Source organism: Zonotrichia albicollis, chromosome 14 (genome assembly GCF_047830755.1).
Source record: "Zonotrichia albicollis isolate bZonAlb1 chromosome 14, bZonAlb1.hap1, whole genome shotgun sequence".
NCBI classification, from domain to species: Eukaryota; Metazoa; Chordata; class Aves; order Passeriformes; family Passerellidae; genus Zonotrichia; species Zonotrichia albicollis.
The window spans coordinates 14145395-14169444 of NC_133832.1; the positions used below are offsets into that span (position 1 = coordinate 14145395).

The window sequence follows — 24050 nt, forward strand, 5'->3', positions numbered from 1 at the left end:
GCCGTGCCCGAGCGGCCGCGGCCCGAGCGCTGCGCCTGCGCCCTGCGGCCGGGCCCGCCTGCGCTGGGGCCGGGCGGGGAGAGCGGCCCGGGGCCCGCGGGGCCGCGGGGGCTGCGGGAATCACCGGGAATAGCGGGCACAGGCCGGCCCCGGAGCCCCGGGATGCGGCCTCGCTGCGGCGACAGCCCCCCCGCCCGCGGGCTCGGCAGGGCCGGGGCAGCGGCGGCTTGAGGCCGCGGATGGGCGGAGCGGGAGGAGCCGGAGCCGCCGCGATGGCTCAGGAGAAGATGGAGCTGGACCTGGAGCTGCCGCCGGGGAGCGCCGCGGCCCCGGGCGACGGCGGCGGCCTGAGGCGGTCGAACAGCGCCCCGCTCATCCACGGGCTCAGGTGAGGGGCCCGGGGGGATCCCGGCCCGGCCCGGCCGTGCGGGGGCTCCGGGGATGCTCCGCGGCGCCGCGGGGAAAAGCGGGATCCTGAGCGCTGTCCCGGGCTGGGAGGGATTTAGGGAACATACCAACGTATGGAGGAGTGCGAGGGAACCCGGGCAGACGAGCTTTGGTTTTACTGGAACGCTTTGTTTTCACCAAGGGCTGCTGTGTGTTGCAGAACACTGTCCGCGACGTCAGAGTTGTGGCTGTTCTTATGCATCGAATAACAATCGCGATGATCGGGTCTGAGCAAAATAAATCACTGCTGTGTGTATCATTACAACAGTAAATGCTTTCGGAACAATCAGGCAAATTTGGTCAGGAAGGTTATTTCACGGGACCTTGACGTAAGTTTTGCATTTAGTGTAAAGCAATGTGTCAGGTGGCCAGGCATTTTCCTGGCTGGTACTAATTCCTGTAGTATGCATTCCCGGGACAAATGCCGTGTGCTGTGAGGACAGTCGTGTTGCATGTTGCCACCAGCCTGGGGCAGGTCTGTTTGCTGGAGGGTTGGGGGTTTGCCAGCTCTGGCTCTCTTCAGCCGACAGGACACGAAGTGGCAGTGGCAGGCAAGGGCAGGTGAAAGCTTTCAGACAGGTAGGGTTTCTTGTAGTACAGTTTTGTTTGGGTAAGTTTGTAACCCAAAGGGCTGTTGCTTGTCTCCTCTGGGCTGTTGAGAAGTTGGGAGATGCCCCATCTGCCACATGGTGTGGCTTCCATCCAGCCAAGGTGGTCCATGTGCTGCTGCTGTTGGTGGCGTGTCTGCATTTGGGGAGAGCATATTGACAATAAGTTCCATAAACTGCAGTGTATTAAATGATAAGTGCTTCCTGGTGGATTGATTTTTTTCCTTCTCTGTTTCTGTAAGGAGCTGGATATCAAGAGGTGTGCAAATCTCACATACCTCTTTTACCAAAATGGTTAACAGTGCCTGACAGTTCAGATGAAATACTGCTTTTTATTCTATTGTGATTTAATGTTAAGTTAATGTAAATTTGATTCTTTTATATCATCACAATGAAACTCCCATTTTATATTTTGATGCAGTATGGAAGGGTTATGTATGGCCACTCTCCCCTGGGAGGTTTCTGAGCAGGTAAACTAATTGTGTAACTGAGACAAGACATTTTTATAATCTCAGCCTTTTGTAAATTGGAAATGGAAAGACCCTTGACTCTTAAAAAAATCCCAAACAAATTATTTAGTTCAGGACTTGGGCAGATAGAAGGGTAAGCCTGAGCTCTTGCCCTGGCACTGTGCATACACTGTGGGTTAGGTGTTCATACAAATAGAACTGAAATGCCATTGAACTAATCTGAGGTGGTTGCAGTGGTTTGCCTGTTAGTTTGGAATTTTCCACCAGAATACTGTTTTTGCAAGATTGCAGCTCTTGGCAAGAAACTTCAGTTTTTCCCAGAATGGCTTTGTTGGGTAAACTGAAACAAAAGCTCTTGCTCTCACACAGCTTGCTTTTTCTCCTCTGCCTCTTGTTTTGACTTCTTCATTTTTTAGTAGGGAATTTGGAAAATGAGTTGCCATAGATCCAGAGAACAGTTATAAATGGAATATTTTAGATCACAAAAGTTACATTTCACAGAACTTTTAACTCCTTTTTTTTTTGTGCCAAATAAAATTGATTTTTAATGGGAACTGTGAAAAGTAAGTCTGAGATCTGACCAGTCCTGGTGTTTTTGCAAGGGAGATTAAAGATAGGATTATTTGTGGGTCTTTTTTCTCTCTCTCTCTGCTAGTTAGCAGTGAGTATTGGACTCAGGCTGTGGTAATGTGGGACAGGATTGTTCCAACCTGTTTTCTTGACTCAGCCCCTGGATTTCAGGATGAGCTGTTTGTCCTGTGTTTGCATGCCAGCCAGTGCACTTCCACTGAAAGGAATTGGGGCTGGTGGCCTCGGCCAAAACTCATCTCTAAACATCATGTCATGGATCCTTTCAGCTTCTCCTCTTCCACCTCTGTCACATGGCAGCTGTTTGATCTCCTGTGGGTGTGAGCTGAGTGAAACTTCTGGGAACATTGGAAATGATGTCTGATCCTATGTACTTGACATTTTGGAGAAGCAGAGCCTATGCATTTTTCTTGGCAGAAAGTACAGTGCTTATGCCAGTTGCTGTTGGCTTTTATTTCACAGTATAAACTTTATTTGTTTTTTATTTACAGCTACATAAAAGCTGTCTAAAACTTATGTGTCAACTGGTGTGTTTTAAACTAGAGGATTCTGACAATGGTGTGTCAAGGAAGTGCAGTAGGATTATCAGTCCTTACAGTAGTGCTCTTGGTCAGGTTAGTTTTTAAGAAATTGTATTTTGGGGGGCTTTTGTTCATCCCAAGTTAGCAGCTGAAACTACAATGTGAATTCTTGTAATTTGAATCTTATTACAGTCTTACATTTGGATTTGTTCACCTTTGCAGTTGCTCATTGATTTTTGGGGATTGTAGGGTTGTGCCTCAACATTTTTGTTAGGGTTGCTAGAAAAAACGTTTATTTCTGCAGTTGCATTCATTAAATGCTGATCATTGGCTGTTGATAACATTGATGATGACATGACCAGTAAAACTTGCTTTAGGAATCAATAGAACTGAAATTGCCTTGAGAAAGAAGTTCATTTTGTGTCAAATAAATAATCCTGTACCATTTCAATGGATTCACTGCTGTGGGGCCTTAAAAACTGGATTTAGTGTAAATTTAATTTAACTGCTGCTGGAGAAATGTTCAGAAGATATTAAATGTTTGTAGTGATAAGATTTATCAAGATGCTGTATTTTTAATTCTGTTTTATCTGTGGGATCGAAGCTTGTTTCAGTTACTGCTTACAAGCCATTGATACATTTATTCTGTTGAATGACATTTGAAGCAATATACAAGCAGCAGCCATTCCAAACACAATAAATCCTCACAGTCTAAACAATTCTTCAATTATTCTGAAGACACAAAAGGATTAATTGAAATCATTAATTGAAGTAGCTGGGAATTGGAGGATGAGGGAGTTGATTTGCACTCTCTGCCAACAAGCTGAAAGAGTTCTCACCTGCCTGTCTCTGGAGTGCTTTGTCTCCACAGGAGAGCTGTCACAGCCCTGGCAAGTGGGCTGCTGTGAAGAGGGGCTTTTTGCTGGGGAGGAAATGGCTTTGGCACTGATTTTGGGATTTTCTTTTTGCAGTGACAACTCGCAGGTGTTCCAGGGCAGCGTCCTGCGCACCCGCAGGAACAGCACCACGGTCATGAACCGGCACAGCCTGGTAAGAGCCCTGCAGCACCCCCAGCTGCCAGGCAGAGCTGGGCAAAGAGCAATAAACAAAATTAGCCTGCAGCCTGTGAAACCAATACCACATTGCTTTCAGAAATACAGCTCAACATCTCTAAAATGTTACCTATAGATCATTGGGCTTGGAGAATGCTTGTATTTCATTGTGATCATAATTTTGCTCGTAAAACAGATGTTCCAAGGTAGAGTAAGAAAGGTAGCTTGCTAAGAAAACAAATTATATAACTGTACTGTTAAGAGTAATCAGTGTCTTAAATGATTTCTGATGCTTAAGAAAAAATGTGCAGAGAAATATTTCAGCAAGGTTGCATCTGTAACAGAACCAGAACAGTTATGTATAAGAAAAGATTGGTGGAAAAGCCTTTCTCCTGCTGGCATGAAAAAACTGAAAGAAAGTGTTATGGTCAAGATTTCTTAATCAAGTCTCTTTCTTCATATTTTTAGGACAGCAACTTACTATAAATCAGTTTGGGCTTGTGGTCAGGCAAGAGGAAAAACAAACAAAGGCAAAAGCTCAGTTTATTGTGTTTATTCCTGAAGATCCTCAGTTGTTGGGCTAAAAAGGTGCTAATTCAGGATGCCTTGCCCAGAACTTGCTGGGAAGCAGGAGCTAATTCACTGGTGGGCTGCTCTTCTGCCTGCCCTCATAAATGGTGCAGTCTCCTGGAGTTAAGCAGTGTTTCCATCTGCATGGGATGATGTTCCTAACCCTTCCCCTCACACTAATGTTATTAAAAAGTGTTCTTCTTCTTGACTCCCTGCTGACCAGGTGCTGGCAAAATACATGAAATTTTACTTACACTGAAAATCAAGTTCCCCACTGATTGCTAGATCAGTGCCTTGTCTGCTTTGAAATGCTCCTTTGAGTTTTGATCTGGGTTATGGTTCTGTTGGGTATGGCAGGGAGGATGGAATTGGAAAGGACCTTAGGGATTCTCATCCTTCTGTGGCCTTAAATCAGGATCATCCACAGATAAATGATTTTGTAATAGAATTAAACTTTCAGCATCAAGGACCCTAAGCAACCTTCCCTGGTATCCATCCTATAGCAAAGAAGTACATTTAGTTTTATGATGTTAGAGATATTCTAAGGAGCTAGATCACATCTACTTTTGTAAAATAAATTTTACATAAGACAGTGATAAAGTGTATTTCAAACCCCTCTTCTTTGTATTTAAGAGAACTAATCCAAGTTTTACTGCAGTGTAAACTGTAAGAGGGTTAAAAGATTCAGTAATCAACTGAAACTTCTTTATTACAAGTATTACAAATACAGCTTAAATTTTATATTCTGTTAAACTTCATAGAAAAAAAGTTGATTAGTGTTTGTCTAATTTGTGTGGCGTTCCCTGTCAGAGGAACAACAGGAGTTGCTAAAATCTCTGGTAACTGGAGGTCATACACCATCAGCTCCATCTCCTGTGCTGTCCCAGTTGCTCACTGAATTCCACAATCTGGTTTTGAGTGGCTTCTCCAAGTGTCAGACTTCAGCTGGTTTGTAATGATGGCTGCAAGGGCAGTGCTGCCATTTGGGCTGGGGCTTGGTCTGCAGTTTTCTGTCACTACATGTAATTGCCAAGGAAGGGTTAACCAGGCTCTGCAGTATCTGCAGGTTATTTTCTTCCAGGAGATACCAAGGAGTAAATGTTTTGATGTTTTTTTGATTTGTTTTGCAGGCTGGGGTTTTTGTTTTGTTGCTTAAGCAGAGTCTGTGGTTAGATGTTTAGGTACTATTTCAGCAAAAGCTGATGTTAAATTTTTTCTAATTTTTTTTTTTTTTTTTGTTTTTAATCTGGGTGTTTTCCCTGCTGGGTTCAAGTGGCTGTGCTGCAGGAGGCAGAGGGCACTGCAGGGCAGGGCACAGGCACTGGGGCAGTCCCTGCTCACCTGGGCAGTGCCTGCTGCCAGCCTGGCACCTCTGGAACTTTAACACAGCACAGCACCTGGCATAGTATAACAGTTTGTAATGTTTTTAATAAGCTTTTTGCTCTCTTAAAGCAATGGGGATTTGAGTAGCATAATTGTAATATATGGGTTCAGTTTAGCAGGTATCCTTTGAAAGTGACTGAGGTTTCTTTCCACAAGAATCAAATCAAAGGATGCAAACAGAGCAAAAGTGAGTTTTACACACTGACCAAGCAAGGATGATGACTTGTTGGAAACAAGATGTGGGATCCTCAGAGCTGTGTTAGTGCATCAGACCCTGCAGAGGAACACTTCATTGTCTTTTTACATTGTTTGTTTTATACTGCAAGCCACTGGTTTTTTTACATACTCTATTAATGTCAAACCTTAAAGTATGTGGATCACAGTTATAAAATTAGAATATAATGAGTGGAACAAATGCATTTCTACTGTGGAATGACAGAGTGAATAGGCAGGAATGCACTATTGTCCAGATCCTTTTCTGTGTGTGAGAATCAAGGTCAGCTCAAGGTCTGCATTGGCTGGTGCAGCTTGGAGGAATTTTTATTAGGTGCACAGGATTTTTGGGAATCCAGTATAATAGTAAAGCTGACCTAAGCTGGACCTTAAAAGTAGCAAACCAAGATATTATAGTTGTTAGACTTTAGTATTATGTGTTATGATGACTGAATTCTGGCAGAAATGTTAGTCATCCTCTGTGTGAGCCTGATAGGCTGAATTCCTTTGTGAGAAGCAGGGTGTGATGTCCTCATGTTTGTTTTTTTAGAAGGAGGGGTCTGGGTGTATGAAGCATTAATGGTCTGTGCTAACTCACCCTGTCAGGCAGCAAAATCCTTGTATTCTCCATGGCACTGCTTGGAAAATGGTGCAGTAAGAGTTAACTGAGTGTTTGTCTCCAGCTTCAGCATGATGAAGAGCTCCAGTAATGTTTTGTGAAGCAGATGAAGCCTTATAATGAATGAAGTATAAAAACACCTATAATAATGCAAGCCTTACTTGCTGAACACATCCATTTTGAAAAGACACCTTATTTTTTGGAAGGATTGTCATCTTACAGAGAAATTAAACCTCTATTCAAGGCTTCAGTTTAGAATTTTTGTTCCCTGAATGGCTATGACATAAATAAACTGAGGGCAGACAATGTGAGGGGTGGGAAATTTATGAAAGAAAATGATATTTTGAGAAAATAATCACTTTAAATTACTCGGTTTGGGGTGTGCAGTTTTAGATCATAGCATTCCAGTGAGATCTTGATGCAAAACTGTCAACATTAACTGAAGGCCATTTTTAGTGACGTCTTCTCTGATTTCACCCAAATTGGTGAAGCTCTTGAGAAGCCATAAAGAAAGTGTTTAACTCTTTGTTAGCCTTCTAATGGCTGATTTTTTTCACCTGTCAAAGTATTCATTTATAAGCAGACAACAATCCAGGAACCTTTTTGTACAATTTCTTGTTTTGGCTTTGTATTTTAAAGGATCTATTGGGGAGCTTTCTGGACCACTTAAATGAAAATAAATATTCTGAGTCACATAAAGGAAAATACATATGCCAACATACATACTAGGGGTGACAGTGTGCTAGTGAAAAGCAGCTCCATTCTGTGGGGAAAGCTGTCAGTTCTAGTTGCCTGGAAATGGAATGGAAGCCAGGCTGATACCAATTAGCATCTGTGAGCTTACAAAGCAGTATAATGTGGAAATACATATTAACATGCAAGAATGCAACATTCTTGCAAGTAAGTAATGTAGGTTATGTATACACTGAGGATGTTGTAAGTGATATGGGTTTTTTTTTAATTAGTTTTTAAATTTTAATTTGGGGCAGCACTAGTTTACTGACATTTCTGTGGCACCTTGCCCTCCCTTCTGCTGTACTTTCAGTTGTGTGTGACTTTGTTTTGCAGTTTGTGCCATCATCTCCTATCCGGATTCCTAGCAGCCGTCTTCATCAAATCAAACAAGTAAGCACAGATTCTTCTAAATGACTTTTTTATAGGTGACTGAGGTTTTTTGCAGTCTATGTTTAATGTCCTTCAACTGGCTGTAGATTTTAATTGCAAACTGCCTGCCCAGTTCCACGTTTCATGAAGCAAAATGCATCTAACAGCAAGGAGAAGATTTAAGCAGAGAGAGGATTCTTAAAATGGACATTTTAGAAAGGAAACCTTTAATGTAAACCCTTAGGGTAAAGTTTCACCAAGTTTCTGGCAGCAGTGCCAGCATAAATATTCGGGGCCAATAACAAAGTGTTCCTTAACTTGTGTTGGCACAGGACTCTTGTGCAGCCAGAAAATGAGCAGGATAAGGAAGCACTCTGGCTGAAAAATAGTCTGTACTCTTCTGGCTGGGCTATTTTTCATCTGTATAATTTTCTTATCCAGATCCCTGTGCTTGTGCTGTCACAGCAGGAGCGGAGGGGGAAGGGCAGCAGAGCAAACACTCGGGCAGGGGGGTGGTGTGGGGAATATCTGAGCAGGCTCAAATAGCTCTGCCCCAGCCAGCACACCACAGGCTGAGGCTCCAGCTTTAAAATCAACAAGCTCCAACTCCTGTGTCTCCTTCATTTTATATCTCCACTTTTTCACAGCAGAATGGTTATAAAATTGGCTTGAAGATTCTTAATTTTTTTAAATTTTTTTTTTTTAGCTGGCTAGTTTTCAATGGACAGGCTTGATTTTTACAGGGTCAAAAGTTAAGAAAACAATTTAATGCTTCAGGCAGCATTTTTAGGGGATGGTGCCTGAGTGGTGGAAGGCACTTCTGCTTCCTACCTCGGTTATTTAAGGTAGTTGCACAGTAATCCTGAAGAAAATAACTGCTTGCTTTCATTATGTAAATAATTTACTGGCTTGAGTAGATTCTGAAGCACTCAGGTCTGTTGTACAGCTCTTTTTATCAATATAAAACTGCTTAGGATTAATATGTAAATATGATGGAATCATAAATTAGTTTGGGTTGAAAGAGACCTTTAAAGGTCATCTGGTCCAACCCCCCTGCAGTGAGCAGGGAGATACAATGAGAAATATGCTGAGAGCAAAGGAATGAACTCTTGTGGCTCTGCTCTATTACATGAAGTAAAATTTGATAATTCAATCTTCTGGAAAATGTTTCTGCATTCATGTTTGTGTCTTCCATTTATTGAAGCAAACAGTGTAATTTCCTAATTTGTGTTTGAGCTTTAGATTCACTAGTTGGAATTAATTCCATGTCCTGTATACTCACTGAGAACCTGTGTGATTCACTTCCGATCTCTTTCAAATCTGAGCAAATTATCACAGAGGTGGAGAAGTTAGACTCCTCATACTTATGATGAGGATTGTGAAAATGTTTACTTGAACTTTTACTTTGAATTAGGGAACCTACTCATTCACTGAACAAACTGGGTAGCATTCGGTTAATTTTAGTGAATGGTGTCTGCCTTAGAGGAGATTGAGTTATGTTTGTACTTGGTGATAATGTTTAGTTTAATTTAATATATTTGATCCATTTTAATAATATTTTATGGAGTTTTTTTAAGAAAAATACCCTCACTGAGCCCTGAATTCATTGTGTGCAATGCAGTGTATTGCAAATGAGATGCTGACAAGTGTCTGGTTAGTCACTAATCCATAGGGTCAGGTAAGAACCCAGCCATGTTTTTGAGGTTTATCTGTACTAGTGTCCCCTTTGTAAAATGAAATTACTCAGGACTGCATAAAGACGCTCTGGCATGTGCAGAATTTCTGGTTCATACTATCATTATTCAGTTTGGTAGCTACTTCTTGGTTAGTAATGAAAATAAAGCAGCTTGGGAAACAACCAGCTCACATAAGCACTTCTTACACGATGGTCTCTCCTGCTACATCTCTTTCTCATCCTCTCCTCACTCCTCTCCATGGATGAGAACTTGAGGTTATTGTTGCTTAACTGAGTTGAATTAAATTTTCCACATGCCAAAGGGAAGTGAAACCACAGCTTTTCTGATGTGCTGGACAAAGAGGGGTTTTTTTGACTTTACTTCTTCATGTGCTGATCTTTTAGGAGGAAGGAATGAATTTGCTGAACAGGGAAACCGTTCGTGAGAGGTGAGCACTAAAGCAAAGCAGAACAGTCCCTGCAGCCATCTGTGGGCCCAGCACAATACATTTCTTTTCTTCTTTTAGAGAAGTGCAAGTAGCAATGCAGATGAGCCACTCATGGGAGGAGAGCTTGAGCCTGGTAATGCATTCATGCTTTAATTTGTGTTTCTATCATCAGTATCAGGACACTAGAGACTCTCTCATGTCAACATTTCCTTTGATAGTTTGACCTCCAGTTAAGTTGTTATCATAGTACTGCTTTTGATCAGCAATTTATCACACTAACAAGGCATAGAATTATCAACTGTTCAAGGTACATGTGGGTTCCTTGGGCTGCTATGTGAAAAGGAAATTGCATAGATGTCTGCCTATTCAATTTTTCTTCCATGTTCTGATACTCTCCATGTAATGTTTAAGGCTTTTTTGTTTTTGTTAAGCATAAGCTCATAAATGGCTGCCTAAGAATTGTTGATATGATGGAGGATAACTTTGGGATTTCACACCCATCAGTCCTTTTCTTGTTAAGGTACCTGCTCGTGAGATTAATTATGTGTACTGTTTTCAGAGTGACAATGATTTTGAAAAATCACTATCACCAAAGCAAGTAGACTTTGTTCCAGTTTCTCCAGCTCCTTCACCTACAAGAGGAATAGGGAAGGTGAGCAAAATGTGGTAATAATGGTTTTATCTTAAGTAGAGCTAAATAAATTCAACCAAATTAGTAGCAAAAGATTAAGCCACCTGCTCCTTTCTACCTCAGCTGCAAACAAGAAACTAGAGAGTAAATAAAACCCCCTAAAACCCCAAACCAGAAAATACCAGCTGCTCATGTTGTGGATGTGAATTTCTGTGGAGTGTTCAGCTGTTGTGCTGTGGTTAATAAAAGCCAAATAAGTTTGTTTAACCAGAGTACAGTGAAATACATCTGCATGAAAATGGAATCTGTCTAATTTTAATTTTTCTTTTCTCAGTAGCAAAAAGTGATGTTTCAGTATAGCCAATGACTGGCTGCTGAATTTGATACTGGGTTATTTATTTCTCTGCAGTTAAGCATCAACTGTTACCACATGGGAGTGATACAGTATTTATAATAACACAAACTCTTTTCCTCTCAGCAATGTTTCTCACCATCTTTGCAAAGTCTGGTGAGCAGCACTGGGCTGCCTCCAAGTCCCAGCCCAAGTCCAACAAGAAGATTTTCAAGGTAAGTCACCAGATCATAGCAATGATAGAAAATTAACAAAGCTTGTTCATAGTAGGCATTTGAAATACCAGAATTTGTTGCATCCATAATTGATTTCTGAGCACAAACACAGTTTCATATAGTCATGCAGAGTTTAGATTTTACAGTGTTGTAAAACATTTGTCAAAATCCTCATGTCATAGCATTGTGGCATCTGTCTTCCCAATGCAGTCTCTATATTGCTCTCATTCACATCTTTAGTAATTGAATTCTGAGGGAAAGAAAACACAAACAGATTTAGGGTTTGTTACTCCTTTGAGTAATGTGGGCATACAATTAAATTTTACTAGGCCCTCACAGTTCAGCCTGTCAACTGAGATGTAGTCAGTGTCTGGATGAGAGCTTTTTGACTGCTCCAGTTGTGAAATAATGTAATTAAACATTTCCTGCTCAGTTCTGTCCTTCCTGGCCTATCTTCAGAGGGGGAAAAAAAGATCTTTTTTTGGATAAGCTGTTTTAATGCCTATTTTCTTAGTGGTTTCCACCCAGTCACTTGTTTTCTGAATATCTTTTGATGCTTTTTTCAACCTTTCTCTTTCAATGGTGATCTCAGTGCAGCATTTGTCTTCTTTTAGCAGGAGAAGCCAGAGCCCCATTAACTGCATTCGACCAAGTGTTCTTGGATCAATGAAAAGAAAAGGTGCAGTATTTGGGTTTGGCAAATACAACAGGCCAACTTGTTAGTTATGTAATAATTCATATAGCTTTCTTCATAATTCTGTCCAGTTGGCTGATACTTCAAAAAGTAACTTCATAAAGCTTTAAATTCCATAAAGCTAATAATTGTTTTGTTCTAATTCCTCCCCATTGCTGTGGTCATGTAGATGTGATAAAAAATCTGATGTAACCTGCTTAACAAAACAATAAATACAACTATTGATTGGTATATTTAACTTAAACAGAAAACTTTGAAAGTCCTGGTTAACTGAAGCACACAGCTACTGTACATTAAAAATAACTCTTGAAAACCCAGAGCTGATGCACAGGCCTGGTAGGCACCTTACAGCTTTATTAGGAAATGTTTCTCTGTCTTTCTGCATTTTTCTTGAAGTTTAACTTCTGGAAATTTTATTGCACCTGTTTTTATATCTTCAAGCTTCACCTCTGTTACAGAACATCTCTGGCTCTGAGACAACTTTTAAAACACTTTCATCAGAGTTCTGTCATAGCCTTTTTAAGCACATATCTAGCCCCTCCTCTTCCACAGTGTTTGGAAATCAAAGCCAATAGAAAAGTTTTGTGATCATTCTGGAGCTTGTTCCTTTTCCTTATTTTCAGCTTCGCTACTCTGGTGAAGCTGGTCAGTGAAGTGATAGCTGGGTAAACTGAAACAAAAGGATTATTTTTCACTACTGAAGAATAAATATCTGATATCTAAGCCTTAGTTAATTATTCACTAAACTGTACCGATGCTTGGACAAAATGGCTGCAGAAAATAGACAGTCTTTAAAATTTCAGCATCTAAATTCTATGTTCAATATATGAAATATTGTTAGTTTGAACCCCTGTTCTGTTTGCTCTGTGGAAGCACATTGAAAGCAGATTTTAGTTTAGGTGAGTTGTAATTTTTACCACTTGGTATCTCTTCCCAAAGGTGTGACAGAGATGGAAGATCACCCAAAAAGATTATTCCAAGGATCCACCACCATGCTAACCCCCGAGGCTGCACATCAGGCGGACCTTGGGGCATGGTAAATCTGTGCTCTTTATCTCTTTATTGTCCTTTCAGCAGAAGCATTACAAATTTCTTTTTTTCCAGCAGGGAGAATGCTTGAAGTTTTTTGTGTTTGTTTTTGTCTTTTTTTTAATAGAAATATCTCATAATGTTACAGTACTGAAATTATCACAATGAGCAGGCAGCAATGTTCCCTTCCATTCTGCAGTTTCTAGGCCTGGCTGATAACATGGGCTGTTGAGCATGTTTAGGAGAAGACACCTCATGGATGACAGCTTTTGGAGTCTGATTCAAATTGCAATCAAATGTGAATGCTGATGCTTTTTGGATTAACTGGGTTTTTCTTCTTTTCCCTTGTTCTTAGTCACAGAGGAACATGAATCTGTCTGACCTTCCCTGGAGGGTCAGAGGAGCTGGGAGGAGATAAAAAGTACTTTGTTAAAATTGTAGTGCTTGGTAATAGCAAGGGATTTTGATCTAGTGTTTTAGTCAAAAGGTTAATCATACATAGGGTGTGCCCACACAACTGTCAAGGGTTGTTCACTGTATTTCTGTCTTTTTGCCTCTCAGCTGATGTACAAGTCATGCAGAAGCTTTGAGTAGCAGTAATAAAATAGATGTGTTAAAGGTACTTTAAAAACATCTTTTTGGCACATCCTGTTTACAGTGGGGATAGCAGTATGGGTTCAATTGCTGCCTCAGTGTAGGAGATGGTAATTTTTAAAAAATCACTCTGCTGCTATCACTGATGACAGATCAGCTGTAGTTATGAATTTGTGTCCTGTGAAATACATAGTACCATGGAAGAGGGACAATTTATCATTGGCTCTCTTGGCACAAAGACCTCAGGCTGTTGTGCTGGCCCAGGGCTTTGAGGATGGAGTAAAGCTGGAGTGGATTGTTCAGTCTGGAACTTGTGATCTGTGCCCCATTTCGGGTGAGCAAAGGAGAACGTGGGCAGAGTGTCCTGTGTGAGTCTGGAAGTGGCTGTGTGTGGCTGCAGGGGTATCACAGGGCTTGCTGCTCCTTCAGAGCTGCACATGTGTGTTTAGGATGGCTTTGGGGTGATTTGGGCTGGTTTTGGGCACTTTCCTGAGCCAATGCCTCGTTTCTCAGCCCTGGTGTCTCTGTTTTCAGTCTGTCCTCGCACGCCCTGGATGACAACAGGAGCAGTGCAGGCTCCTCCTGTGACTCCCCAGCTGAAGCTGGCACCAGCACAGACTCTCCAGTGTCACTCTCTGACTCCAGATCCCCGTTTTTGCCCGTGGATCTCATGGCCAAGTTACCAATGAACTGAGGAGCAGAATCTGCTGCTGGACACCAGGAAACAGGCAGATATTGCCCCAACTTTCTGTTGTGTGTGACCCATTCTGTTCCTCATAGGAACTTCCAGCAATGTCATTACTTCTAGAAAACTTCCAGAATAGTTCCTTGAGGAGGAATTCACCTTTCTAGTGATTTGTATGACATTTACTACAGTAAAGAAGCATTTGGGCTGCAGACACGTTGGGTGCCCAGGTCAGTCAGCAGGCAGGTTTGCAGTGATGTGATCTCCTTGGCAAGAGTCACAAACACTGGACTTGTGTCCTGCTTGTGGAAGACTTGGCTTGCCAGCAGCCTGTGTCCTCCCTGCCTGTGGAGGAGCAGATAACTCACATTTGTCCTCAGCCTAAAACCAATGAAGCAGCTTACTAATTGTTTCTATTCCCAGAGTGTTAGATCTTTATTTTTTTTTTCTTCTTCATATGAAAGGGAGAATATTGAAGGGGGGAAATTGATTATTATTAATATTATTGTGTTCTCTTATGATTGGCTCTTAATAAATTTTGTGTTCCAGTGGATGTCAGAAAATGACAAGCTGGTAAATTGTCAGATTTATATGTTGGATTTCATTCATGATCATGTCTGCTGTTGTGACTAAATCTAAATTAGGTGTGGAACATTCTTCTGGGGTTTTGTATCTGGCATTTCTTTCTTTTTCTTCCCCATTTAGATTGTGTATAGGAGTGGTAGATGCTCTGTTAAAGGTCTTTTAATAGGGAAAAATAGTGGCAATATTTGGAACAATGCATTAAATCCTGAGATTGTAGTATTTAGTACTTCAGAAATGCGTTATTTTAAATCAGTATTTGTCCTCATATTTGACAGATACGGTGAGGAATCTTGAATGCCTTTTTACAGCCTGAGTCCATCAAACATATTTAATCTGTATTTAATTTTCTGATGTTGCTTCCTCAAACAATGACATCAAGTCATTTCTGCTGTTGAAAACTTCAGATGCTGATTGGAAGCCTGGAATCTGGTAATCTGAGATGCTCGAAAAGTTGATGTGTTGAGACATCCTGATCTCAACTCTGAAATTCCCCAAGGAGGAGGAAGAATGTGCAGACCCCCCCATGGACAGCTGTCTGGGATTTGGCAGTGACACCCTTGCTGGGGCTGTGCAGCTGAACCCCCCAGCTGGCTCCCTTTCTGTACATGTCTGTGCTGTGCTCTGTGGTTTCCAGCCTCTCCAGAGAGGTTAAGAATGAAGCAAAATGTTTTATTTTTAAATGCTAAATCTTTGTAGTGTGTCATAAAGTGAGAAAAGTATGGAAACTTCCTCAAGTAGGAGAAGAACCTGCCCTGAACTCTGCTGTGAAAGATTCACATGGATGAAGCTTTGAGTGACAGAATGAGAAAGGGATGACTCGGAGTGCAAAGACCTGGTGACCTGAGGGCCAGTGACCCATTTCTGTGTGTCCTTATTGTAGAGAGAAAATAGAATGTATTTAATAGTCTGACTCTGTTCTAGTTAACATACAACATGGTTTACTTCTGGTATCATTCCTCTTAAATTATTGTAATAATCACCCTGCAGGTTGCAGCCCCTGCCCAGCTGCCCTTTGTCCCTGGCAGAGGCACACAGGAGTGCTGGGCTCTGTTTGCTCTCTCTGCTGAGGCAAACTTTGGCTTTGCAGTTTCAGGTTTGTGCCAAAGAGTTGCTGTGCCACCACTCTTCTATGGTGACAGCAAGACTCTTTTTTTTTTTTTAAATCTTGCTTATTTCTTAAGAAGGAACCTCCTGGTGTCTCCTCCAGTCTTTGTTGGAAGACACATCATATAGGGGGGTTTAATAGCTGAGTGTGGGTCAACTTGTCTCTTTTCTGTTGAATATTTATGCTATTTTTCAAATAAGTGCCAATAAATGGAAAAATAAATGTGTTTTGCTGTTTCTGCACTTTTTTAGATAACCATATTCTTGTTTCCTTCTGGGATTAAATGCTTTCTTTTAAAATCAGAATATCTGTTGTAATTTACTTTCACCCAGTCTAGTTAACATGCAAGCAGGTATGAATATCTGCAGCAGACTTACCTTGTTTTCCTCGTGCAATGCTGTCTTGCAGGTCTGTGACAACTCTAGGAATAAAGAAGAATAAACCCAAACATTTTTGAACACAAGTTACATGTGTCCCTAGTTTATATCTAGATGAAGTTGTAGTGAAATAAAGAAGCTTCTGCCTGCTGGTGGGAAGTACTGAAGGTCTTAACTCTTGGGAAGAAGTGGGGAGCTTTTGTCTTTTGCTTTAATAGGGTAGTTAATCACAGAATTGTGGGAAGGTTGGAAGAGATCTTAAAAACCATCTCATTCTACCCCCTGCCAGGGGCAGGGACAACCAGACCAGGTTGCTCCAAGCCCTGTCCAACCCAGCCTTGCACAGTTCCAGGGATGGGAAATCCACAACCTCTCTGGGTCAATTAATGCTGTTGGAGGAGAGTGAAATAGTTATTTATCTGTATCTGCTCCTTTCCCTACTTTTGAAAAATAGAAACCGCATTGAAATTGTGGGAAAGCATCTCAGTGTTTTATCTCTATGTCACCAAGAAGCTGCAGTTCCACTCCCTGGAGTCCAGTGACACATACAGAGTTTTTTTCCACAGAAATGAAAAATTCTGGAATCAATTGTACTCCAGAATATGTATCTGGGAAATATACAGGGATGTTATACTATGCACATATTCAACCCTGTACTTGTCCATAACTCAGGCTTTTAATATCGCCTCTGCTTCTCTCTGCGATTCTGCCATGAATGGCACCTTCCAGAAATCACACTTGGGTTTGGCACTTGCTTGGTCTGGTTGAAAATTATCCTGCAGGATTTGTTGGCAGTTAAGTCAGCTCTGGGGCTGCTGTGTCCTCCTTGACAAAGGATGGGTGTTTTCCTTCCTCCACCTTCTCCAGAGTGACACAGCTGCTGAGGGAACGCCGCTATCCGTGCCAGCGCTCAGGGGCTGTATTTTTGGAATGAACCCTTCAGTGGTTGCTGCATTTAGCAGAGGGATAGATACTTCCCTCTGGAAGAGGTACAAATGCCAGGAAAAATGAGCCTCTGCCTCAGATTGACTTGCAGGATCTGTGTGCTGCCAGCAAGGCAGGTGACCTCAATGCTCAGCTGAGCAGCTGCCCAAGGTCCTCCTGAGATCAGGGTAAGAACTTGATCCTAAATTCTTACTTCTCACCCTTTTTTTTTCCAGAAAACTTGCATGTAAATGATCACCAACCCATAGAAACAAAACAAGTCTCCAAAGCCTGGTGAGACTGAGATATTTCCATTTATAGATGTGTGTTGTGGCTCCAGTATCAGTGCTGTTTGAGTCCAGCCCTGCTATTGTGCAATGATTTGCTGGTGAAGTGACTGGAGGGACCTCCAGCACTCCCTGAGCTTGAGAACAGCTTGTGCCTGCCTTAGCAGTCATCATTTCAGAAATGTTCACTTTATGCTGTTGTATTCTTGCATATGCTGGAGTCGTAACTCATTTACTTAAAATAGAGAGCTTCAGGAGTCATAATTAAACTGTGTGAGCTCTTCCTATCCTCTTTTAAGCAACCTTTCTCATCACCAACAGGCAGATGGAGTTTAAGTTGATCCCTCTTCTCCTGGAAGCAACAAGTTAAAATATTTGTACATGCAACTGAATGTTTACAGCTACAGCACAGTAATTAAAACCTTACTGACACAGAGAGGAGTGCTTGGCAAGAATCCTTTTCAATAACTGGGTGTAAAAATTGTCACCTCGGGTTCATTTCCTTGGGAGTGATTGTTTTACCAGTACCAGTGGAGCCTTCCCATTTCTGCATATCTGGTGGGAGCACCCTTGTCTGATAAACTTGAGAGCAGCTGCCATCCAGCCCAGGCCTTGCTCAGGAGATTCTGTTCCTCTGGCATGGAGCACTCGAGGCAGACACCCAACATCCCAAAGACCCAGACCCCACACACGCTGAGACTGCTTCTACCACTGGGGCTTTGTGGTAGAAGCACAAGAGAGGAGGTGAAAAAATAAGCTGAAGGAGAATAACCTTGTTTGACTTCCAGGAGCTGGCTCGGGAGCAGAAATTTCAGAAGGGGGGAGGAGCATTCAAACCAAAACCCAAGACAGCCTCCACACCCCTTCGTGCTGGCTCCCCTGTGTCTCTCAAGGAACTGGTGAGACATCCCCAGTGCCACAAAGATTCCTCAGACAAATCTGGCACTTATCAAATTTAAAACTCTTCTGTTTGTTTGGTTTCCTTATTTGCTTCTTAAGAGCCTTAGAAAATGCTTGCTATTTTAAGACTTCCTTCCATGACAAATAATTGTATTTAAAATGTTTAGAATTTTGCTGGATGTCAACCCAGGTAGGAAGAACTGCTCAAGAGGAAGCAGGTTTTGCTGCAGGGACTAAGCTTTGGAAATGTGGCTCTCCTGGTTACTTTCTGTCCTTGTGTGGAGAAAAATCAAACCCATGATGTGCACAGCACACGTCAGGGTTTGTGGCACAGAAATCAGGTACCGTGTTGTCTCTCAAGCCAGTTTAAATACAGCTCGCACTGAAATCTGCAAGAAGCTTCCTGCTAAAAATACATCAACATCCTTTCGTTTAAAGTACATTCACTTCAGCAGGCGCTTTGGATTGTGGAGATTCCTGGCACATTCCTGAGGGAAAGGCGCTAATGGGTTTGGTGATGCTGATGGAACACGGGTTTTCTCCTTGCTGCAGTTCTGTCTCTTGATGGTGGCTTTTTGTTTGCTGAAGCAAATGTTCCTCTAATGCCTTCATGTTCATTTCTCAAGCCACTGAGTGTGCCGTTTTCTAGAGAACACTCTCATTTTGTTACTGTAAATTATATTTTGCTATGGAAATTTTTATGGTTAATTTTGTTTTAACTGGAAACATAGATTTAAGTTCCATTACAGGGCGCCTGTTACTCAGCCATACCTTACCAGCCTTTTTCCTCACACTGAGGAGACACCCATAGCTGCAATCGTGGTTTTGCTCTTGCTTCTTTGCAGTCTCTGCTGTTTTGAAGACCAATGTGGTCGCTTTGCCTGCATGTAATTCCACATTTCATCGTCAGCATGGTCACACAGCTTTGCAGATTTCCTAGAGCTGATGTGCATTAGCTGCAGCTCATTATCCAAAGCAAAGAGCTCGTTAGCGTTCAGTGGAGAGCTTCTTTAGAAGACAAAGATACACCCAAAAGTGGGTGAATAAACCCCTTGCTCAGCTTTACTGAGGTGCTGGGGTGTCACCTGCCTGTGTTCGTTCCTCCTGTTCCTCCTCTGGGGAGGATGCTCTTGTTCTCCAGGCTCCTTCCACTGAGGTCCTTATCTGGAAGTGGCTCCTGCTGCCTCTTGGGGTTCCCGATCCTCACCAGCTCCTGCGGGGCAGCAACGAGTGAGTGACAGCTGCTGGCAGCAGTGAACTTCGCTTTCCTTCTGTGCTTTCCGTCTTAATTGAATTTCCTCATTATGCCTGCAGGACAGAGACTCCAGCACTGTTACCTTTGGCTGTTTCTCCTCCAGCCCTGTGAGAGATGGTGCCTTCCCTACCCTGCAGTGAGCAGAGAGTGCCCCATTTCCCAGGGACACGGGAGGGAACCTGCTCTCCAGGGCCACTTGTCCCCTCTCTGGGCACAGAGCTGGCAGGAGGGGCAGGGGCAGCCCTGCTCAGCCCTGCATGCCTTGTAGGACATCACTGTTCCTTTCTCTCTGCCCAGACAGGCTCATGCAAGGTCAGAGGGCAAAGCAACTGAGCTGCTCCAGCCCAACAACTCAAAACCCACCTGGCACAGATGATTCAAGGTTTGGGGTTTTTTTAAGGCCTCCTGTACAAGAGGTTTTTTAAGATCTGATCCTTAAACTTGATGCTGCCCTGAGTGTAAGTTTGAAGTGTGAGATTCACATTCCTGACAAAGGAAAGGGGCATTGGAACTTGACATTTATAAGGAAAGCTCTTACAAGGAAAGCCAGGTATAGTAAGTGTACATTGACAAATAAGGACTAAAATACAATGATTTATTGCCAAACGTATTTGGCAGCCTCTTTCCAGTTTAGGCTTGTTGGTCATCAGATACTTGTACATACTAGCATAAGATGAAATAACACGATTGGCTTTGACAGTTCTTAGTTAGCTGATTGCAGGATTTCCCTGTTTTTATTTGTGTTGAAGGCACGGTTCTGTGCATGGGCTCCTCTTGGAGCTGCTGCAAACCTCCCTGTGGAGCTGTTTCAAGAGGAGCAGTGACTGCAACGTTCCATTGTCTTCCCGGGGCATGTTGAGCCATGTCAGCAGCAGCAGCAGCTCAGCTTTTCCCTTTGCAGGGGCTGATTGGGGCCGATTTGTTCCCAGGTGGTGGCCCTGCTGCCCGGGGCTCCATTATCAGCTGCTGCAATGAACTGATTCCCTGGCAGCCCCTCCTGTCCCTGCTGCACTGGGTCTGCTGCAGTTTCAAGCACTCTGAGATTCACTCCTCCAGAGAAACACGATCACCTCGGGATTTTCTGACCCAGACAAGTGCAGACACCTCGGGAGGATTACGTACCAAGCCAGGGGAGTGACGCTCGCTCCCCAAAGCGTTCCCACTTCCCTCGAGGCACCCGTGGGTAAACAGCAGGATTGCTTCTGCTGGATGATCTCAAACCCTCCCAACTGTCTGCTGAGAACACTTGCCCATTGCAAGGAAATGACTGTTTGTTTGTGCTAGGAGTCAGGAATGGGAAATGACGTGAACACTTAACTGTTTTTCCTGGTGTTTCTAAGAGGTAAATTCAGTGTCTCGGGTCTTATTTCCAAAGGTGTTCAGTGTTTTCTGAAACTCAAGTATGTAAGTACCAGAGGTATGTGCATAGACATGAATATACATAAAATCAGGAAATATCTTCAAAATCTTGTGTATCCACCTGGTAACATTTTACTGGTGCCCTGCTGTGACTTATGCCGTAACATAATTTGATATGTTCTCCCTCAGTGCTGAACTGAAACAGTCCCCAGGTCTTTTTTTCATAACTGGGATAAATCTGTGATTCTGCAGTGTGCTCCAACCTCCCTGAAGGAGAAAGAAGTCAGAATTCACACTTGTCATCCTTATTTCACCCAAGCACCAGTTATCTACATCTGCTGAATTACTCTGTGCATTTAATCTTTTTTTTTTCTGTGTATTGTTCCTCTGTTGCCTTGACAAAGAAATGGTCCAATGTTTTTAGTCTTTTTTGTCAACAATAACTTTTTGTTCTGATTTCTTTGGTCAACGTGTTTTTCTAAACCAATCATTTCCCTTGAAATTTCTTGAAAATGACTGCTGGCATCTGTGTCCTGTGTTGTCCCCTGCCATGCAGGCACTGTCCTGCAGGATGGGGCAGCTGCAGGTGTCAGACCTGGTTACAGCCACTCACTGACTCTGGGTTCCTACAGGTGAGATTGGCACTTCTGCACCTCTGCAACTGCCTGGCAAAACATCATCCCAGCCCATGACCAGAATTCCAGGACACAGGGGGGAAAAGGGTTTGTGTTGGGCTTTTTTGATCAGCTTGGGCACAACAAAATCTTTAGCCTGGCTGTTGGATGCTAAGATAAGACACCACATGGCACTTTTATGTCCCCAGCTTCTGCTCCACTCCCTCACCTTTCCCCAGGCAGCAGCAGGTTAAAGCACCTGGTGAAAATCAGAATTCACAGTGCAGGTACTGAGGAGCAGTGAAGCTACAAGAACAGAGCCCTGCAGTGGCAGGAGAACACTGACCCAGCCAGGAGCTCAGTGCTGTCCTGCAGCAGGCTCTGGGACACGGCCTCCTAAACCAGCTGGGAACCTTTTTTGGTTTTTGTCCTTAGTCAATGTTAATGTTTGACTCCATCATCTGATGCTGATCGATGGATGACACAATCCCAGCTCTTCTGAGAATCAAACTGGAGTAGCATTGTACAAGAAAAAATGTAGTGGTTAACAACTTTTTTCAACTTCTCTTTCTCCTTTTTGTTGTTTTTTAAAGAAACACTTTTTTCATGATTTTTTGTATTTCCATGCATAACCAGAAAAGTGACCCAAAACATGCAGGGGGAAAGGTTTGATTTCCAAACTTTATTATTCATATCAGAGCATACTCTATAGACTTCTTACAAACAAAGATTTGTCTGTATGAATCCAATGCAGTAATAGCTGCCCTTTTAGAATTAACATCTCGACAATGAAATGTCAAATAAAGGGAAATACTTGTTGTATGAAACAAGATTAATGTTCACCTCAAATATGAAACTGGCATTTAAGCAGGAGTTTCTGATAGAAAAGAAGTTCCTGTGGTAGCTGTGGGGGGAGGGATGTAGAGAAATGCCTTTGCTATTTCACTTAGTTTGGTCTCTAAAATAGAGAAAATGATTAATTTTGTATTAGTATGAGTTCAGCTTCCATTAATGCCACTTCCATGCATCCCTAAGAAATGAAGAATCTGATTACAGAACTTGGTTTTATTGTCTAGTAATTGTGGTACAAAATGACTGCTGCAAGAAATTATTTCCCCAGGTAAGAAAATGAGCGCTCAACGATATATTGGTAATGATGAAGTAAGAAATTTGAGAATTACTTCTTCACCTAAAATTCATGGTTTATTTCAGTTCCACTGATGGAATTTTTCATTTTCTTCAATGATCAGTCACGACTCTCACCCCTTGGTATGTATATACAGAAGTGTTATGTGCCAGCCTCAGCAGGTACAACCACAAACCAAATGAGCGTTTTTACAGGAGACAGTTTGCTTTTATAGTGATCACACACTGATGTGAACATCGACTAAAAATAACAAATGTTGTTTTAATAAGGATTTTTTACAGTAGGCATAGATATAAAAGTTTTTTCAAATTATTTTCACAGGTATCACTGAACATTTCATAGCTGTCTGTTACAGAAGCACCGCCAAGTGCTTTGAGTCTTTCATTTATTATACACAGTTAAAATATATTACACTTCTGAAGGTATCTTAAATCACTGAACAGTTTTGCTAGCATCTTAATGAGCCAAATGGGAGTAAAAGGCAGTCCACATTCATGATGTGAATATACAGTAAGGTGTTTGACATCCTATGAACTCATTGCTCATGTTCTCAAAATAACCATGGTGATGAGACCTGAAAGACAAGAATTAAGAACTTAACACTTCTATTTCACTCAAAATAAAACATTTAAAATAGTTTACCCTGTCACAGGCCAGAAAATATGGTAGAAGTGCACGAATGCATGCAGAATGCTTTTATACACACACTTAAATATTAGAAGTAATGCTCCAAATTTTGATATAGTCAAAAATCAACACTGATGTGTGATGTATCTAATAACTGAATGTCAAAGAAGGTAGAAATACTCCAAACAATTATTGTCCTCTCTGCTGGAACGTCTTAACACTGAACTTTTGACTGGGCTAACTGTAACACCAAACCCCATTCCTCATGGGGGCCAGTTATGGGCAGTGTCATTGGAATGCTGAATCATCAGTAAGGCAGATCAGTTGAAGGCTCCAAGGCTTTTTTCTGCTCTGTGAATAATAACTGATCAAAGACCAGTTTTAACAAAGATGTTAAGCTTCCTTGTCAGTTTGCAGAGGGAGCTTTCAACAGACTCTTTGTTGTGACCTTTAGAGAGGGAGGAAAAAAATGACTGCTCTGATAGAGGTTAAAAACTATTAAAACCAGATGAAAACAGGAAACAGGGTCTAATAAACCTACCCATGACACATTGAAAAGTTCATTTTAATTATATGCTGATACAGGAAAAAGTACAAATCTGCAGGTTTTAGCCATGGGTTATATTGCACAAGGTGAGGTAGATGGAAGAACACAGGAGCTCCCTGACTTCCAGCCTTATGTAACATCAAAATAACAATTTATCAGTTCTTGAGCAATCTCACTTTCTAGCAGGCTCAGATGATGTCACTGTAACAGCTTTTCACTGCAGAAAGCTCAGCTAAAACCTACAGATCTCACCATGGATAAAGACATTTCTGAAACTATTTTATCTCCTGCCACTCCACACTGATGGAACTTGGCTGCTTTATGAAGATGGTGAAGGCAGAAGCACTGTCTTCCATTAGATCAGCAATTTATCCCTTAAAGAGGAACTGCAGCTCAGCTATTTATCAAGGTCTGTGCTGGTTCA

At 42.1% G+C, this 24050-nt stretch overlaps 2 protein-coding genes across 3 annotated transcripts in view; one reads left to right on the plus strand and one right to left on the minus strand.

The window, feature by feature from the left end:
- LOC102064124 (P2R1A-PPP2R2A-interacting phosphatase regulator 1) lies at positions 1–15815 on the plus strand. Of its 2 annotated transcripts, none has more exons than XM_074551806.1 (10): positions 1–388; positions 3606–3684; positions 7540–7596; positions 9656–9699; positions 9778–9832; positions 10259–10351; positions 10809–10897; positions 11515–11576; positions 12531–12627; positions 13749–15815. In XM_074551806.1, exons 1-10 carry the CDS (start codon positions 240–242, stop codon positions 13906–13908), a joined length of 885 nt encoding a protein of 294 aa, XP_074407907.1. In that variant the 5' UTR covers positions 1–239; the 3' UTR covers positions 13909–15815. The 2 variants fall into 2 exon arrangements, with proteins under 2 accessions (XP_074407907.1, XP_074407906.1); XM_074551805.1 differs by having other exon boundaries at positions 7–388; positions 11512–11576.
- Positions 15599–24050, minus strand: part of MOSPD1 (motile sperm domain containing 1) — a 20433-nt gene continuing 11981 nt past the window's right edge. Inside the window, exon 6 of the mRNA XM_074551809.1 lies at positions 15599–23026. Within this exon, the coding sequence (XP_074407910.1) occupies positions 22995–23026 (32 nt within the window). The 3' untranslated portion in view covers positions 15599–22994. The remainder of the gene's footprint in view (positions 23027–24050) is intronic.

Coding starts and splice junctions, on each gene's coding strand:
- LOC102064124 (XM_074551805.1), top strand. CDS start 240: ATGGGCGGAGCGGGAGGAGCCGGAGCCGCCGCGATGGCTCAGGAGAAG. Junction 10,898..11,511: donor CCAACAAGAAGATTTTCAAG/GTAAGTCACCAG, acceptor GTCTTCTTTTAG/CAGGAGAAGCCAGAGCCCCA. Junction 11,577..12,530: donor TGGATCAATGAAAAGAAAAG/GTGCAGTATTTG, acceptor CTCTTCCCAAAG/GTGTGACAGAGATGGAAGAT.